Source organism: Lactuca virosa, chromosome 4, assembly GCF_052849685.1.
Source record: "Lactuca virosa cultivar CGN04683 chromosome 4, Lactuca_virosa_CGN04683_v6, whole genome shotgun sequence".
Taxonomy (NCBI): domain Eukaryota; kingdom Viridiplantae; phylum Streptophyta; class Magnoliopsida; order Asterales; family Asteraceae; genus Lactuca; species Lactuca virosa.
In genome coordinates, this window is record NC_136429.1 from 185,996,209 (window position 1) to 186,015,065 (window position 18,857).

Below are 18,857 nucleotides of genomic sequence, written 5' to 3' on the forward strand. Positions count from 1 at the left end.
TTAATAAAAATATACATTAGTTCAAGGGTAATATTAAAAAAAAATCAAAATATTTTGATTATTGGTTAAAAATAACACAATCTTCAAAAAAAATCCTAATATTTTGATCGAGTTAACGAAAAAAGACACAATACCGACTAACTTTGTGAAAAACCAACCAAAAATATTATTTCAAAGTTTTTGCTGTTATTTTGTTTTTTTTATAAACACAATTTAATTTTAAGATTACACTTTAAACTAAGCGAAAATATAATAAAATATAACGACTTTATCGAAAATTTCAAAGTTTTAAGATTACACTGTAAACTAATATAAATTAAAACTAACCTAATATTTTGACAGAGTTAACCGAAAAAAAAAAACGGAATATTGATTAAATCTATGAAAAACCAACCAAAAAAATTATTTCAAAGTTTTAGCTATTATTATGTGCAAAATTTACTTTTAAAATTACACTTTTAAAATTACACCGTAAACTAACCTACATTATTACAATTTTATCGAAAATTTCTTTTTAAAAATATATAAACTAACCTAAAATATAACGACTTTATCAAAAATTTCTTTTTTAAAATATATCTTACGAAACTAATCATAGTACATAACAATTGACACACAGGTCGACGATTTGTTTTGATTTCATAGAAAATGATAGATTTATTCTATTCGTAATAAATAAATAAATAAATAAATAAAAAAAAAAAAAAAGAGAGATTTGAAGGGACATTGAATTTGTTACATGTTCCGAAATTAGGCCCTAAATATCTGCAATATAAAATAAATAATTCAAAGATAAAGGCGGTGGGCGTATGTTTATTTTTAGCATGGCCACAAAATTTCTGCAAGTCCATATCAATTTACAACTGGTACTCACTATCTCCTTCCCTTTTCTCTCTCTCTCTCTCTCTCTCTCTTCCCCCTTCCCCCCTTTAAAATTTCTCCATTTTCAGTCTCTAATGGTGCTGTCTTTTCTCCTTCTCTCTTTCTGTAGATCGTAGTGAAGGAGGTGAGGACAGAGAAAAGGCTAACGCTCCTCTCACCGCCGTTCAATAACAAACCCTAAGTAATCTCCGTTCATACCTAATTGCCTTGCCGCTTGATATTATTTCAATATCAATCCATTACATCTCCGTTTCGCAACCATTTTCCGGTAACTATCTCATCTCCATATCTCCTTTTTTTGCTTTTGAATTACGAGCGGATGATGATCTTTGTTGTTGTGTAATATGTTCTAGATCTGGATCGATTTCGAAGGCCTTTTTTCGTAACGTAGGTTGTATTCCTACAATCGACCTTGAGAAATAATTCGATAATTGTGTCGAGAGATGTCGCTTTTAGCAAAAAGCGATTCGATTCAGATTCGAGAGGTGTGGAATGACAATCTGGAAGAAGAATTCGCATTGATTCGTAATATCGTTGATGATTTTCCTTACATAGCAATGGACACCGAGTTTCCTGGAATCGTTCTTCGTCCGGTTGGTAATTTCAAAAACAGCAACGATTATCATTACCAGACATTAAAAGACAACGTCGACATGCTGAAATTGATTCAACTAGGGCTAACGTTCTCCGACGAAGAAGGTAATTTACCAACCTGCGGAACGGATAAACAGTGTATATGGCAATTCAATTTCCGGGAATTCAATGTGAATGAAGATGTTTTTGCAAACGATTCCGTTGAGCTTTTGAGAGAGAGCGGCATAGATTTCAAGAAAAACAACGAAACGGGAATCAATGCACGGAGATTCGGGGAACTGTTGATGTCGTCAGGCATTGTTTTGAATGATAGTGTGTATTGGGTAACCTTCCACTCTGGTTATGATTTTGGTTATTTGTTGAAGGTGTTGACATGCAAGAATCTTCCCGATACACAATCAGGGTTCTTCAATTTGATTAATATGTATTTTCCAACCATATACGACATCAAGCATTTGATGAAGTTCTGTAACAGTCTTCATGGAGGTTTGAACAAGCTTGCTGAACTATTGGAGGTTGAAAGAATTGGGATTTGTCATCAAGCAGGTTCAGATAGTTTGCTTACTTCTTCTACTTTCAGGAAGCTTAAAGAGAACTTCTTTAGTGGTTCTTTGGAGAAATATGCTGGTGTTTTATATGGTTTAGGTGTTGAGAATTGACAGCGCTATGGAATTTGTTTAAAAATTAAAATAAAATAAATAAATAAAAAAAAGAAAGAAAATATGGTAGTTGTATGTTAAGTTACAATTTGTGTTGTAATTCATGGCACAATACAGTTTGTACACTTCTTGAGGTTAAGAAAGGTTAATTTTTTATTTCTTGATGTTTGGTTTCTTCTAGGTTTTATTTAGGTTTGATAATTGCTTTTATTTCCTTGCTTTTTTTTTTTTTTTTTTTTTTTTTTTTTTTTTTTTTGCAGGTAAAACAAGGAGGATTAGAATCTCCAATAAAAAGGTATTCTTCCGTTTGTTGTTGAATTTTATTTATGTTTCTTATTAGAAACTTCTTTTCTTTCTTATAACAATAAAAAGGTATTCTTGGACTTGTCGAGGTTAAGGCATCCTACTCGGCAGATTTTTGCCACATCCACCCTCTACCCTTCTCCTCCATTATTTTTTCTGTCCGTTTTTACCTTTAAAAGTTCAAATTTTTACCTATTTTTCTTCTAAAAGGGCTTCTATTTCAACAGTATTAAGTGTTCGCCCTCTCTTTTTGAGGTCGAGGGTTCGAGCCCGTTGTGGACATTGGAATTAAGGAGCAAATTAAAACCTATTTTCATCCGATATAAATAAACCCGACCAACACTATTTTTTACAATTCTCAATTCCGTTCCTCTTAAAACCATATATTTACCGAAAACAACCCAAATCATTCACCATTTTATAGACCACAAATGGATCGACCACATTATTTATCTCCGATGTACCATTATGGTGGTATGAGAGGATATTATGCGCCATATCCAACTATCCAATCCAATTCCAATTCCAATCCCAAACCCGACCTGACGCCTGAAAAGGGGAAAAGGGCCATCTTAGACCTTGACGAAAGAGACGGCGTTTGCCTTGGCATGTGTCGAGGACAGGAAGGTCAGCAACAACTAAAATGGGCCAACTTTTTGTCGAAAAGTAACAAAACGCTTCCTTGTTGAAATGAAAAAAAAAAAAAAAAAGATCAACTCTACATTAATTGGAGGAATATGGACAAAGTTGTTATGGAATTTAAAAGCTTTGTTAACAACTTGAAGTGAGATTGGCGTAGTGGTAAGGTGAAAACGATGTAACCATTTTGGGTAAGGCACTTGATATCCGTCGCGGACACTAGGAAAGGTTTTAAATTTGCCAAGAGTTGGAACATTAAAATGGCGTGTGAAGTCCACACATACAACTATATGAGTGGTTTGAAAAGAAACAAAACATCTGATATTTCTTACACATCGTTAGATAGTTATATCGTGTTGGACCTCAACATTGATGACAACCTAATCATGATTATGCCAATGGGAAGAGAAAGCGAAAATAAAAGGTAAAAATATCTGCGAAATTCTGACAATATTAAAGGTTTGAAGGAGATGCCCGGGATAAATAAAAATCTTGAAAATTACTTGGTATTTGCCAAGGAATAGAGCTCAACAGTAAAAGCCCATAATATGAAACTTCTATTTTAAGACGTGACTCACACCGGAGAAGGATGTGTCGTGGCTTTGATAGTGAAAGCCGAACATTTGTAAGTTTTACTTTTCTTTTTTTATTAGTAAGTTCATTGTTATAATTATGTTTTTAATAGGTGTTTTTTTAATGTATTTCTATCTTCAATTAATGAAATTTTTTGATTTTTATTTAAATTAAGTTGTTTAAAAAATGTGTCATGGCAACCTATTCCCCTGCAAAAAAGACGTGGAGTGTGGCAAAAAGCTAAGTGTGACGTTGTGTTATGTTGATAGGAATTTCAGAACGAGTAATCAAGAGAATTGAAAGCAAGATATGACAAACTTAATATAACTCCCACCAGTTTTGTATAAATTTCAGAACTAATAATCAAGACAACCGGAAAATCCTTAAGCTGATAATTTATTTTCTGTCTACACATACACGATCGGGTGATATGCATTTATATATTAAAAGCATTAAGTTTGTCAATTGATTTATGCATTCAATATGTTTGTTAAAATGTCTAATAAAAAGAATATAGAAGCTTGTTAAAATGCCTCGAAAAAAAGAATATAGAAGATCGATCATGTTATCAGATAATTTACATAAACTTTTTGTCTTCTTTAAAGAATTGCTCCTCTTTATGTGTTTTTATTAACTTTGCTAATTCTTATAGAAAAAAGGCTCATTTGAAAAAAAATCATGGACAACAACATGACCTGGAGACTTGAACCCTCGGGGATGTATAGATGTATACTGTGGCCTTTCTTAGGAGATTCATTGACGAAACACTATTGCCAAAAACACCGGCTGGTGCTTGGCAGTGGAATAACCTAGTCCCCGGAAAAGTGAATATCCTAGCATGACGAGTTTGTCATAGAAGGCTACCTGCCAGAGTGAATCTAAACAACATTTGTATCAGATCTTTGACCACCTGCCCATTATGTAACATTGCTGCGGAATCAGAATCACATCACTATTGCCAAAAACACCGGCTGGTGCTTGGCAGTGGAATAACCTAGTCCCCGGAAAAGTGAATATCCTAGCATGGCGAGTTTGTCATAGAAGGCTACCTGCCAGAGTGAATCTAAACAACATTGGTATTAGATCTTTGACCACCTGCCCATTATGTAACATTGTTGCGGAATCAGAATCACATCTATTAACTGAATGCTCAATCTCACAAGAAGTTTGGCGTGGTGTGCAGAAATAGTGGTATATGTTTCCATTATCTTTTGGTTCATTGAATGAAATGATTCAGTGTAGGAATTTAGCACCAGACAGTGATAACCTCGATCAAAATTCAGGAAGCAGTTGTGTTGATATACATTTGGGTGATCTGGAAATTCAGAAATGACAGAATCCACTCGAACACAATCAAATCATATAAAATTCTAGCAAATGAAGTACAAGTACTGAGCCATTTGTGGATCAACTCTAGAAGCAAGCATAAAAAATTTAGGTGGGTGGAATGGTGTTGTGATCCGATAGCTGAATGCAAAAGATGAGAAAAAAAATTAAAATAAAATGTAATAAAAATTAATTACCGCCGACGTGCGTTTGGGGGTGGGGTCATGGGTTTCTTTATGGGTGAATTTGGGGTCTTGGTGATGTGCCTAATTACAGCCGGCGTGCGTTTGGTGTGAGTCTCTTTCATAGGGTAGACATATGTTAGGAATTAGCTGTAATTAAGTTCATTTCGTGGTGTTTCCTTTCGTGTGGAAATCGGGTTGTGGGGTGGGGGGGGGGATGTCATAAAAAACTCTTGGTGTGCGTTTTTCTTTTTTCTGGTGTTACATCTTTACTTTACAGGTGATGAAGAATATAGGAGATTGAAGTTGCTTAAAGATATCATAGATGTCGCTGATTGAAGCCACTCAAAGATGTCACTGATGGTACTTTTATTACAAATATAAGTTCAAATTTATGCTGGCTAATGTGACAACCCGTTATTTTCTTCTTGAAAAGTCCACCCTAGTCAATCAAAGTCAAACTTGGGTCAACTAAAATCAACTTAAATCTTAGTCTATCTTAAATGGATTAGATTAATGTTTTATAAATATGTACACCTTGTATTCAAGGTGTTATATGTTTAAGAGGTGATAGCTTGAAGTCCGAAGACCATTCTTTCTTTCCCTTCAGACAACAACCTCACAACCGAGAACAGTGGACTTCGGCCGTGAACGAGGGCCGCAAACCCTCGGACCGTGAACGTTTCTCGGCCACAGCCGCCTTCGGACCGCAAACGAGGTTCACGACCGTGAACCCTTCGGACCGTGAACCCTCGCATATATATAGGGGTGTTGCCATTTTTCTCCTCATTTTCACATCTTCCAGCCGTGAATCACCCCATTCTCTCCCAAGTATCATCAACCATGAACCCTCCTTTCTCCTCAAAAGTGTAAGAAACACTTCCCTTTGCTTGTTGTTCTTGTGAAACCCTCTTATTCCATCCTTGATTCAAGACTTCTTTTCATGATCTTCATGATCTTCAAGAGTTCACGGCCGTGAACCCTTCAAACTTGGCTGTGAACCCCTCATATGTTCTTGGGCCGTGAACCATCCCAAGGCCGTGAACCCTTCACTCTTGGCCGTGATCATCATTCAGCCTCTCATTTTTAGTTCTAACACTTCATTGTAAGTGTTCCCTACTTCCTAAGGCTGTTTCCTATACACTTTAGTTGTTATAAACACTAATCGTATACCTATATATATATATATATATATATATATATATATATATATATATATATATATATATATATTGTATGCTAAATAGGATCCGTTTGTGCTCGGGACTTCACTCGTGAAACTTATCATCCTATACCATATCTTCAATCGAATCACCAACATAAGGTGAGTTCATACCCCTATAATCTACCTTTTAAATGATTTTTAAATGCTTTTTAGGGGGGGGGGGGGTACAAGTTGAACACAATCTAATTGTGTTAGTACATACTTGTGATATCAATCACATAAAGATTTCCTTATGCTTTGAATTATTATTTTTACAATAAAAGATTTCCCAATACTTCCATAATGACTTAAAGTCATGTAAATTCTTATTAAGATCACATAAACTCTTTTAGAATACCGATTAACTCTTTAAAATGTATTTGTTAAAATCATGTTCATATATGTACAAGTATATAAATAAGACTTAAAGGGCTTAGGACTAATGAGTTGCCTTATTTCCTTTTCCTTGTTTGGATGTGGGCTTAAGGTGAGGTTATTTGTCCGAAAGTCGTTTCTTTCTTAATTATATATATTATACATATGAGAATATAAAATGTTACTTTAGTCGTTATCATTACCTTTGTATCATGCTGAGCAAATGGTTACTTTTAGGAGAGATCATGCTAATCAGATAGAACGTATAAATTATAATAGGTATAATTTATGAAACAAACGAGAAATCTATTTTCTAGATAAGTATACGAGGTCTAAACTACTTTGTCAAGAAAAGGGTATAATTCGATCTTTACTCAAACTAAAATGTGATGGTACGTGTTCAAGACATATCAATATGCTTGCTATGTTACATTCTTGTAACCAGAGTCTCCTGGAGGGAGAGCGGGCATTGTGTGTATAGATCTATACGAGACTGACAATTCCACATCCCGATTGTTAGCTACAGTCCGACAGACCAGTCATGGGGTGACAAATGTCACATATTCAGTTTCGACGCCAATAGGTCGTCGTGTTCATTCTAGTCCAGCATGGTTACAACTTTATCACATTTTAAACCATGATTAACCAGGTTAATATTAGGGTAGTTATTCTTCAGTAGTTTATTTTTAAGAAATACTACTGTATTAATCACTTTCCATAAACAAAACGGAACGGTTTTATGAGGATTTAAAACTACTTTTCACCAACAAAAAGGAAAACATTCTTCTTATAATTTTATGGATAGTTAAAATTATGTTAAACTTTATTATAAGTACAATAATACTTAAATAGAACGGTTTTATGAGATTAAAACTACTTATCTGTTGTAAAGCAGAAAATATAGGATTTTCTGGAACGTAATCAGGCACTTTCTCAAAACTAGTATAACATAAAGGACCTTTAATGGTTAATTCTATAATTCCTTAGTTTATACATCATAGTTATATATAAGTAATATCCAATAGGCAGTGGAATGTGTGACTTCCGCCTTACTTCCTGTTCCTTATTTGGTTGTGAGCTTATGACAGATTCACACATTTAACTTGTCCGTTCGATATTAGGTTATATATAACTACTATAAACTAAGTAATTGTAGAGGGAACTATTGTGGTTATCATTTTATCACATCAGAAAATATAGGATTTTCTGGAGGAACCGACGAACTTTTCCAAGAACTTAGAGTATACTTTATATAACTAAAATACTTATGAACTCACCAGCTTAAATGCTGATCTACTCTTTCAAAATAACTTGTATTCTCAGGAATCCAGTAGACCGGTACACTCCCGAAGCTTTTGAGAAGATAGCTCAGTACCGTGCTGCGTCTTTTGTCTTTTACCATATCTACTTTGATGTTTGAATATGTAATGTTTAAACACTCATGTAAAACTTATACTTATTAATGCAATGAATGGTTGTTTGTACTTTGATTACTATAATGCATGTGTTGTGATACTTGACATGACGTCTTCCGCCCCCGAACGTTTCCGCCGTCCTGGTTTGGGGGTGTGACAGCTAAAAGGCAATAGGGCTGGTAAAATGAAAAAAAAAAACAGAAGTTCCCGTGGGTGAGGGTATTATGGACGAATCTACCCTTGTCCTAAAAATGGCTGGTTTGGAGAGCTCTACAATTCATTTTGACTGCGATTTGGATGAAGCTGATGGTCCAGAAAAATCTGAAATGGAGGAAAATCAAAAAATGGAGTTACTTGCCCGTTGCAAGTTTTTGGACGATTTTACCCCCAGAATATCTTAGAAGCTTAGTGGCACCACATTGTCTCTTGGTGGATCGCTCTATCAATCAATCAATATACTACTCCTCATGGGCATAGATGTGGAATGAAGTTTGAAATGGATTGAAGTACAAAGTTATGTGTTTCCCATTTGGTCTGGTGCCTTGGACTGGTGCCTTACAATTCTGTAGTCTATCTTAGACCTTATAACTATTTCTATTCTTGTCTCATTTTGTACAATTTCGCGCTGGATTTTAATTTATATCTAAATATATTGCCGTTTCAATATATATATATATATATATATATATATATATATATATATATATATATATATATATGCCATCTATTAGTGCTCAATAATTATCGCAAAAAAGTGGATTGCAGTTGTGGCTGTTGTGTTGTTTATTATTCTCTCCGTCTCATATTTAATATCTGATTTTGATTTTTAAAGTCTTTATTTTTCAATTTCAACCTTAAATATTTTTATTTTGGATATGTAATACCTGATGCAAAATATATAAATGGATCGTGTTTTAAATACCTTTTTATTTTTATAAGTTTATCAAGTAATTTATAACACAAATAAAAATATTTAAATTTTAAGGTAAAAATTGGATAATAAAAACTTCAAAAATAAAAAATCGGCAATAAATATGGAAAGGAGGAAATATATGCGATAAAAATAAAACAATTTCTATAGAATAGATTAGTATTTTCCAGGTTGAACGTTATGTTATTCTTGTGTTAATATTGTAAAACCCCTTGTATTTTCGATTTGTTTCATGTTTAAATTAAAAAAAAAAAAAGCTTCTTTTTTTCTTTAAATTTTTTTTCTTCTAAAAGACCTCTACATTTTTTTTAATATTTTCTTGTTTGGGAAAACTGTTAATTTTTTTAATAGAAAAAACCCTCATATTTTATAAACTTTTCAGTTAGGCTGATAATTCTTTTGTTATTGTTCTTTGTTTATGGTTAAATTTGAAGTGAAAATTAAATTGTTTTCGGAAAAATAGAAAGGCTGTTGAGTACTTATATCCAATTCTTGTTAGACAAAATGCATATGTCAAAATTTATTTGCATGCACTCCAAAGATTGCTGTGGGTGAAGGACAAAAATCTAGATCGACATATCAACTTAAATTGTTTTTAAAATCAAACATAAAGACAACACTTGAACTTCAATCTATTTTTGTAAGCCCAAATTCAGTTCTTATATTCAGTAATAATAACATAAAATTTCTTTAAGACTCTTTTCATCATTAATAATCTTCTTCTTCATCTTCATATTCTTCATTCTTCATATATATATATATATATATATATATATATATATATATATATATATATATATATATATATATATATATATATTCTAATAAAAAAATAGTTTTATTTTTCTTTTGACATGTGTCATCATATTAGGCTTTTCTAATTAATGCATATTTTATTATTTTTTTTTTCATATGTCATCATATTATGTCTTCTAATTAATGCATGCCACTTGTCAACCTATTGATTTTCCATTTTAAATTTTAAATTTTAAATTTTCCTCTAATTACATTAAATTAATAATATTAGAATAAAAATTAAAATAAATTAATACAAATTATAAAATGATATAATTTTACATATTTATTTAAATCAATGATTATAATTTTATATAACTAAAAAAAATCTCTTAATTAATAATTTATTTAAAATAAATGATTAGTAATTTTGAGTTTTTAATATAAAAGTTTAATTAATTTTATAACCGTATCATTGCATTGGTATTGGCATTGGTATTGGTATTGGTATTGGTATTGGTATTGGTATTACACAAAGCCATTTATCATACAATCGGATCCAAAACAACACAGAACCTTGAGTCTTCAGACTAACAGACACAGAACCATTTGTAATCCAAGGTAGCAGAAATAGAACCTTCGGTTGCCAAATTAAGAGCATATACGATCAGACATTCGTCTTCCTCCCTCCTTAACAGTAACACCATACAATCTCATCTAAGTTACCACCATTCATTTGTCCTATGAACACTCTCGAGTTAATTGCAAGTTTCAGACCAATATTAGTGTACTACATCGCCCTACTTTGCAATGGGGAGAATTAAATCAAGTTAGTTCTCCTCAATTGGAAAGGTTGAATATCCCAACTGCAATAATCATATTCTGCCTCCATTTTTTCTGATTAATACAGATATACAGATCTACCAATTAAATCACCCCAAAAAGCGATGCACATTCAGGGATGAAAACGAAGTGAGAACCTGAATGATGGATGGATAAATTGGGAGTAACGATGCCTTATCAATATCTGAATCAAACCATTTCGGTTCCTCGTGTTTGCCCTTGTGTCACGGATCTATCGCGGCGGAAGCAAAAGACGTTACAAAGAGAAAGAACGAGAGCTGCAACAATAACGCCAACGATGTCGGCGACGGCGTCTTTGGCGGAGGCGCCGGCTGATTTGAAGAAACCGAGCTCGTCAGCGACCTCTTTGGCGGCGCCAACGAGGAGTGATAGGATGCAACCTAGTGAAATGCTCCGGCGACGTAGGAGAGGGTATGGTGTCCGGGATGCGAGGGAGGAGGAAATGAAGGTGATGGAGAAGCAGAGAAGGAAGTGTTGGAGCTTGTCGTAGGCTAACCAATCGTCCCCATTTTCCATCTCCGCTACAATTTAGGGCAAACTGCAATTTCTAACTAAAGTGTTTGACTTTAACTTCCATTCTTCAAATTTACACGTCAGCGTTTTGACGCAGATACTAAAAGTCTCGAATTCATGGCTCACCAACACCACAAATTTGAAGGTTGGATCTGATTGACTATTGCTATTATTATTATTTTTTTCTTCCAAAACAAAACTTATTAAAATCACCCGATACCACTTCCTGTATTTTTCAATATATGCATGCTAATTGCGACAAGAGTTTTAACACTCCCTCTAACATTATATTTTTATATTTTATTTAGGGTTGATGGTATGACCGGTAGATGAATGTGTCAAAGAGGATTGACAACTTTTTGTAATACCACTTGGTGGAAAAGAAAAGACAAAAGTGCAAGTCTTTTTCTCTATCTCATGTAGTCGGTTGTAAACCACCTCACGACTACATAAAGATGAAATGATGTTCACGTGTAGAGTTGATTGCCACATCACTCTTACACGACTCATACCCGATGACCTTATAAATAGAAGGAAAAAAACTTATATCATCTTGCCATCTTTGATATGAGTTTTTGACTTTTTGTATGTTTGTAAAATGTCATTCACTAACATATATCACTAAAGTGTATTTTAATTAGGTAATTTTATCATATCGGATCTTACCATGGGCACAATATCAGTATGTGTCATGTCAAACACATCTAAATAAAAAACTATGTCATAGTAAATGTCAAGAAGTCATGTAGGATCAAATACCAATTTATCCACTGAAATATACTCGAGTGGTGTAATAAGAGCAAAAAAAAATTGATGACCAATTGAAACAAAATAAAAGATAAGGGACCTAAGGAAAAACCTACATACGACATTTACAGTTTTCTAGATATGAAGACAAGTTTATATAAATGGTTTCTATAGTTTACAAAAGTTCATAGGTTTAGTCTCAAACTTTTTTTATTTTTATATATCTAGCTTGGATTCCATTCAACAAGCCAGATCGTTTACAAAATTCTAACCTAGAAGACATAAATCGAATCATACATTCTTGATGAACTAGAAACCGATTTCCTCACTTGCTTTGGATGATTTGAAGGTCCAAATCAGCACTTCTCTATTATGATGGCACCAAAGACCATGATCTAGCAAAAGAGAACTCTTCTTTCTTGATGCCAAAAATCAAGCCCAAAAAATGTTGGTGTCCAGCAAAAAGAAGCATGGTTTCCAGAGCCTAAAGAGATAATCTCGATAATCCAATCTAAAACAATGTTAGAAACCATTGTCCAAAAATCAAGACCATCTGACTTTTGGATTTTCAAGAATTGACCCGACAATGCAACGAGGTCTTGAAATGAGAGAGAGAGAGAGAGAGAGAGAGAGAGAGAGAGAGAGAGAGAGAGAGAGAGAGAGAGAGAGAGAGAGAGAGAAGACCAGTTGCTTAAATTGCAATGTTTTACTAACCAGTTTGAACTGGCTGGTCCGGGAACCGGGAACTGAGGGAGGAAGCGGTTCAACTATCACCGGTTTTACGTCGATTTCTAAACCAAACTGAACCGGCTGGTTTTTAGAAAAACCCGGTGGAACTGGTTAAAATAAACCGATTGAACCGGTTAAACCGAATAAAAACACATGGAAAAGAACCATTTGTGCAATAAATTTTGGTGATTTTTTTTTTTCAAATCTATTTAGTTTTCTTTAAAACAAAACATATGGTAAATATTATAAACATTTTTGATGTGTTTGTTTTCATCTAAAACTATATTTTATTTCGGTATTATACTTTATTTTCTTTTTGACGTATATGGATTGATGTAAAACACTAAAACTTATGGTTGTTTGTTATTTTAATGCATTTGGATTGATCTACAACTTATTTTTATGTGTATTTTTAATGTTTGAACTTGTAAACGTCAAATTTGTGATTTATATATAGAAAAAAAATATAGAAACCAGTTGACCCGACGGTCGAACCGGTTAAACTGATTGAACCAGGAACCGGTCACCATACCGGTTCAACTAAAATACCAGTTTTTAAAACATTGATAAATTGTTTAGGCTAGGTTTTTGGAGCTTCTAAGGTATTATCTTTTAACTAGTACAATTATCCCTTTAATAAAGAGATAATTACTACTAATTCAAATTAAGAACTTCTATACCTAGACCCCCCTTAAACATTTTTGTTTCTAGTTAATACAACAATCATATGATGAATTAACAAACTAGTCCCTAATCATGCTCTTGTCTTGCATGTAACCCAATGGAAAACCACTAACTTGTTATGACCATGGATATATTTCCAAGATATGGAAGGATCAATGTAAGGGTTGGATGATTGTGTCGATGATCCCTCTTCCTCCACTCACCTTTTCGTCTTCATCATAGTGATTCATATGATTTTTTGAGATGAAACAAGAAGCCTCCGACCACTGATCTGATAAAATAGTACGATAACCCATGTAAACGGCCAAGATTTGATATTGTCGTCAATGTATGGTGATTCAACGATCTGGAAGAGTATGTTGATTCACTGATTCCCAAATCTTCGAGAAAAATCAAAAAATTACATTTTGGGACCTTCTCCCTTACTTCAACGCAACATATTTACACCTTCACACCTCCATTAGCTCTCACTTGATGAGCATGAGCGATAACCCATGTAAACTGCCAAGATTTGATATTGTCGTCATCAGGGTTTCAAAAATCCAGTCAATTCCAATCAGAGGATACAGGGAGGATGTTGACATGCGTGCGGTTTCATGTGAGGGGTTTATCTTTTAAAAGAATAATAATAATAGGACAAAGTTACATAAATCTAATAAAATAGTACGATAAAAATCAAATAAAAAAGTGACAAAATTAAAGAGGGGTATATTCATGAAAATACATGTTCCATAGTGGATACTACAACATGCAAAATTAATGTTAATTTCATTAGAAGATATATCATTGGTTATATTGTATGTTTCACCCATATTTTTTCCTATATATGTCAACAAACATCAAAAGATATGTCCATCTAAAAATTATAATATAACATCTAAACTTTTTTTTTTCAAATTAAGGAGTGTCAACAATGGACACATGCTCTTGTCAAATAACCTCTTTTTCTGATCAACACTACAACTTGAATGAAAAAATACCAACATTATTCAAAATTGCAAAGAAAACTTTTCAATTCAACATTTCACTTAAGATTAACAACAAAAAGATTCATCTATCTTAAATTTAAACCTATAATAATTAATTAATTCATTTTACTAATCAAGTCGTTAATTTGATCCTCACGGTTTCCAGAATCACCACCATCCTTAAACGCCTTTTTCTTACCCTGCAAAGCCTTTTCCGGCTTATTCAAATTGAAAGGACACAAAAAACTGCAAACCTCCTTGAAATGTGGGCCCACATTTGCAATCTCATTTACAATATCTTCTATGCATATAATTCCATGATCACTCATTGCCTAAAACAAAAATTATATACTAATTTATATTTTTGAAATTTTTAAAAAATTCAAAAAAAAAAAAAAAAAAAACATACTTGTTCAATGATGTTATTGTCTGTCAACGGAAATATCTGCTTGTTAACTTTTGCCAAACCCTTCTTGTATATCAACTCATTCACACTTTTAAGGTTAGGATACGTTCAACAAGTAAAAAAAAAAAACAAATATTTTATTAAAAAACAAAAAACAATAAATGGAATTACAATTCTATTTTACTACTTACCCGTATGTGACATATGGTTCAACTTTCTGTAGAATTTCCAAGATTCTATCATTTGTCTTAACAAAAACACCAGTGAACATTCTCCTTAATCTCAAAGAGTATAAAAGTTTCCTTGTTTGTGGATGCATATCACTTTTACTGATAATAAGTGATAACCATAGAATGTAAGCAAAAAATAGATGAAATAAAGAATAAAAAGTTGACATTTGTCACATATGACATACATACATACCCTTGTATGCGAATGATGAAAAGGAGCTTTGATTGGGTAAATTTGGATGCTTTTATTGGTTGTTGTCCACGATATTTCATTTTGATAAGATCGGCCTCCTGGATAAAATCATAAAAAAATTCTGTTGATTCAATTAAAATTGGGAAGAATTTGAGCAAAGAAAGGATCAGTGAGGTGAAATTAATCAATTATGAGTATTTTAATTGGAAAAAAAATGTTTACTTTATCACGGAATTCTCTGATAAACTGTTCGGGCTTCTTGATAACGAAATTATCGCTTTTAGATTTCTTCACCCTTTGCTCCAGTTGTTCTTTCCTTCTATTTGCCCAATCCTCATTGCTTTTCCTTTTCTTCAATACAATCTCTGATACGTAATTCAGAGGCTTTGGTTCCTCATCACCCATGGTGGTTGATAGTTGATACTTGATACTACCTAATAAAAGCATAAATCCATATAAGAGATTTCACATGTGTCCACTAATATACAATGGAGTAGAACTGAGAACGAGACTCAAAATTGTGAATTGTTATTTCTAAATTGCGACATAAAACTGCGTAAAATTCTTTCTTAACGAAAAGAGGTATAATTCCACTTCCAAATCGTAACAAAATAGAGTTACGAACTAAACATGATATGCATGAACAACTTCATTAATCAAGCAAACAAAAATCAGTGTATTCATCGTCTCTCTTGCTATTGTAATTTGGGATTAGGGTCACGAAAATTTCAACATAATTGACGGAAATAGAACAGATTAGGTTGAAAGGTAAGAAAAGCTTACCACAAGGTGATGATGAAGCAGAATGAGAAAGCACGAATTGAAGAAATTGAGAGAAGTGAGTTCGTAGGTTGAAGATGAAAGAGGGAACATGTTTAGATTGTTTGCAAATTGCAAAGTTAAAATAATATACGATGGAGCAAAACAGCCCAAATTTAAAGTCCGGCCCAATTTAATCCAACCTGACCCATAAGAAAAATTAGTAATCAAATCAAAAGTATTTTTTCGACATAAAATATATTCCGGATTTAGGACAACAAATTCGGAATTTCAAGGCTGAAATTCGATAAACAACTCCGAAAATTTGAATTTAACAAATTTCACATGATTGAGATCATAAATAGACCAACAAGCAAAACTCAACATCAAAATAAAAAATAATGGATGAAAACAAACACAATTTGTGATTACATCCATATTCTCCCAAATTCCCCAAAACCAAACACCCAAACACATATCATGTAATGAAATCGTGAAATCCCCAATAAATTCCCTCTGAATGTCTCAACTCACAAAAGTTACTCCTTGAAATAAGGATAAAATATAAAAACCCTCCTCTCCTAGGGTGCATAAATAATTACAACAGTAACTAAAACTTTACTCCTTAACATTAACAATCAAAACCCAAAATCAGAGAAATTGGCCTCTACTCTACTTCTCATTGCTTCCACCTTTTGCCACCTTCTGATTAATATTAATATTATCACCACCATTTCTTTCTTTTTTCTCATCCGCCATTTTCTTCTGTGGTATTTCACCTTCAACTTTTACACTTCGTTGGAATTTTGATTCCATTACAATTTCCTTAACAGTTTTTTCCAAGCTATCAAGTCTCTCTTTCACCTCCATTAACTGTGGATTAGACTTTAACACTTCCCCTTCTTTCTCCTTCATCTTCTTCGCCTCTTCTATCTGTCTCCTCTCCAATTCCTGCAATTCATTTTCATAATATTAATTATAAAACAGAGTGAAAGAAAAAAGGGGAGTTGACTTACTGCATCCATTTTCTTCATTTCATGACGTGCATATTGTGCAACCAAATAGACAGCTAATTAATACACACACACACACACACACAAAAAGAGAAGAGCATTTAGATGGAAATAAATTAATTAATAATATGTCATTTTGAAGTTAATGAGATAAGATATATGTATAAGTACCAAGTGAAGGTAAGCAAACGAAAAAGAGTTGAACCAGATGAAAATCAACCCTGAGAGAATATCAGAAAGATAATAATAATCATGTAAGATCAAATATTATTATAACTTAAGTGTATAAAAGTAGAAAAAATGATACCCGAATTTCTTCTGTTTAGGTGGAGTGGTGAAAAGAATCTTGGCAGCAGTCATGAAATCAAGCTTCTCAAGGTCTCGATACGAGTCATGGTGAGTTAAAGATCCATCACTCTTTTTTTCTCCATTATTGTTTGCTTCAATGCTCACTTGTTTGTTGTTTGTGGAGTACAAGTGTTTGTTGCATAAAAGTTTAAATCTTTTTGATGATGTTCCACTTTGTATTCTTCCAGCAATCTTTCTCAGCATCATTTTTTAAAAATAATGTGGATGAAGCAGCAGAAGAGAGATTGAATCAGAAGATTCATGAATTCCTTTCATGTATTAACTCTTTTGTGACTAAATGCAATGATGCCACCTAACACCAAAGCATTTTTCTAGATGTTATAGTCCATATTGTCACATATGTAGTTACAGACACTGTAGATGTAGTTAAGAACCACATAACAATATAACATGGATCATAAAAGGGTAAAACATATAAAAAAGCATCAGCTATTATAGAAATGAAGTATGAAGGGGATGAAGATCTGGTTCATGTCCTTTTTAGGGTTGGCTATCTAGCAATTATCCTTCTAGTCTGATCATCACGAATCAGCTCTTATATCTTTTACTACTAATTCATTTGTTGATTGCTTCAGATTAGTTTGACCTCGATAATTACATAATCATAATCACCAAATCTCTTGTTGCTTAGAATCATAATTCGTTAGAGGCACAGTAGTTAAGAACTATTGATAGACACCATTGATTATGAAAAAAAGTATCGCAATCAAATAATATAAACCCCAAACCAAGTTGAAATATGATCAAAACGACCATCAACGAACATACAACATCATATTATAAACAATTAACCAAGGATTTGAAAAACTAATATCCACTCGATGAAATCACGAGGGGCAGATCGAGAGAGAGATACCAGAGGATGTGGGGAAGGAGGAGGAGGCGTCGGTCAGTGGGAGGACGAACCTTACCACCGGCGGCTCTGTTTCCCCTTTTGTGCTTTCACTGCAAGTAAGCAGTGGCGACCGCGGCGATGAGAAGGCAGACGGTGGCAAGGGTGGTCGTGAGTGAGGCGTCCGTTTCAGGGAAGAAGGAAGACGACGGCGGTGGGTGTGAAGTGCGCCGATGAGAAATCCGCCTATGTCCGGTTAGCGAGAGTCGTGTCCTGCAGTATGCTCATCGAGGAATCATGGAGATTGCAGAATGACCAAAAGAGAAGAAGGCTGCTTTTGGGCTTGAAGTTTGGGCTTGACGTTTGAAAGAGTAAATTGGAATTTATCAGGGTAAATTACAAACAGGGCTCCATATGTTTTTCATGCCCCGGACAAAAACACTTATCGATGCCCCTATATTTGCACAGAACCCGTATACAACGTAGAGTAATAAAACCAAAATAAAAATCATTTTTATATATAAAAATTTTGTATACATACAAACAAAAACTTGCTAACATCACCTAAATTGATGTCTTTGTGTTGGTCTATTCTTTGTTGCAAAAATATCAATTATGCTTAACAATTCAATCTTTCTTACGCCATTTAGTCTGCATATATAACCTCTACAATTTTTAAATTTTAAAAACTTCTTTGTTACGGTATACAATGAATGGACAAAGCTTCGGATT

General features: G+C 33.4%; 4 protein-coding genes and 1 long non-coding RNA gene across 7 annotated transcripts; 2 read left to right on the top strand and 3 right to left on the bottom strand.

Annotated features, from left to right (window-relative positions):
- Nucleotides 1–805: 805 nt before the first annotated feature.
- Nucleotides 806–2,291, top strand: LOC145107830 (putative CCR4-associated factor 1 homolog 7). 2 transcript variants are annotated; one of them, XM_079044787.1, is made up of 3 exons: nucleotides 806–866; nucleotides 992–1,150; nucleotides 1,236–2,291. In XM_079044787.1, exon 3 carries the CDS (start codon nucleotides 1,326–1,328, stop codon nucleotides 2,133–2,135), a length of 810 nt encoding a protein of 269 aa, XP_078900913.1. In that variant the 5' UTR covers nucleotides 806–866; nucleotides 992–1,150; nucleotides 1,236–1,325; the 3' UTR covers nucleotides 2,136–2,291. The 2 variants fall into 2 exon arrangements, with proteins under 2 accessions (XP_078900913.1, XP_078900912.1); XM_079044786.1 differs by lacking the exon at nucleotides 806–866 and having other exon boundaries at nucleotides 890–1,150.
- Nucleotides 2,292–5,388: 3,097 nt separating this feature from the next.
- LOC145168654 (uncharacterized) lies at nucleotides 5,389–8,230 on the top strand. The gene is made up of 2 exons (XR_013741988.1): nucleotides 5,389–5,521; nucleotides 8,061–8,230. It is a non-coding gene; the product is annotated as an uncharacterized LOC145168654 (long non-coding RNA).
- A 2,080-nt stretch (nucleotides 8,231–10,310) lies between these two features.
- LOC145168655 (uncharacterized) lies at nucleotides 10,311–11,257 on the bottom strand. Its single transcript, XM_079087408.1, has one exon. The coding sequence runs from the start codon at nucleotides 11,196–11,198 to the stop codon at nucleotides 10,851–10,853; it is 348 nt and encodes a 115-aa protein (XP_078943534.1). The 5' UTR covers nucleotides 11,199–11,257; the 3' UTR covers nucleotides 10,311–10,850.
- A 3,093-nt stretch (nucleotides 11,258–14,350) lies between these two features.
- Nucleotides 14,351–16,023, bottom strand: LOC145168656 (large ribosomal subunit protein uL30z-like). The gene is made up of 6 exons (XM_079087409.1): nucleotides 15,936–16,023; nucleotides 15,375–15,586; nucleotides 15,153–15,250; nucleotides 14,921–15,058; nucleotides 14,733–14,817; nucleotides 14,351–14,655 (listed from the first exon to the last, which is right to left on the bottom strand). Exons 2-6 carry the CDS (start codon nucleotides 15,555–15,557, stop codon nucleotides 14,440–14,442), a joined length of 720 nt encoding a protein of 239 aa, XP_078943535.1. The 5' UTR covers nucleotides 15,558–15,586; nucleotides 15,936–16,023; the 3' UTR covers nucleotides 14,351–14,439.
- A 250-nt stretch (nucleotides 16,024–16,273) lies between these two features.
- Nucleotides 16,274–18,503, bottom strand: LOC145107832 (uncharacterized). Of its 2 annotated transcripts, none has more exons than XM_079044789.1 (5): nucleotides 18,200–18,503; nucleotides 17,232–17,585; nucleotides 17,096–17,145; nucleotides 16,928–16,980; nucleotides 16,274–16,862 (listed from the first exon to the last, which is right to left on the bottom strand). In XM_079044789.1, the coding sequence occupies exons 2-5, from the start codon at nucleotides 17,477–17,479 to the stop codon at nucleotides 16,584–16,586; spliced, it is 630 nt and encodes a 209-aa protein (XP_078900915.1). In that variant the 5' UTR covers nucleotides 17,480–17,585; nucleotides 18,200–18,503; the 3' UTR covers nucleotides 16,274–16,583. The 2 variants fall into 2 exon arrangements, with proteins under 2 accessions (XP_078900915.1, XP_078900914.1); XM_079044788.1 differs by having other exon boundaries at nucleotides 18,150–18,503.
- Between the last annotated feature and the right edge of the window lie 354 nt (nucleotides 18,504–18,857).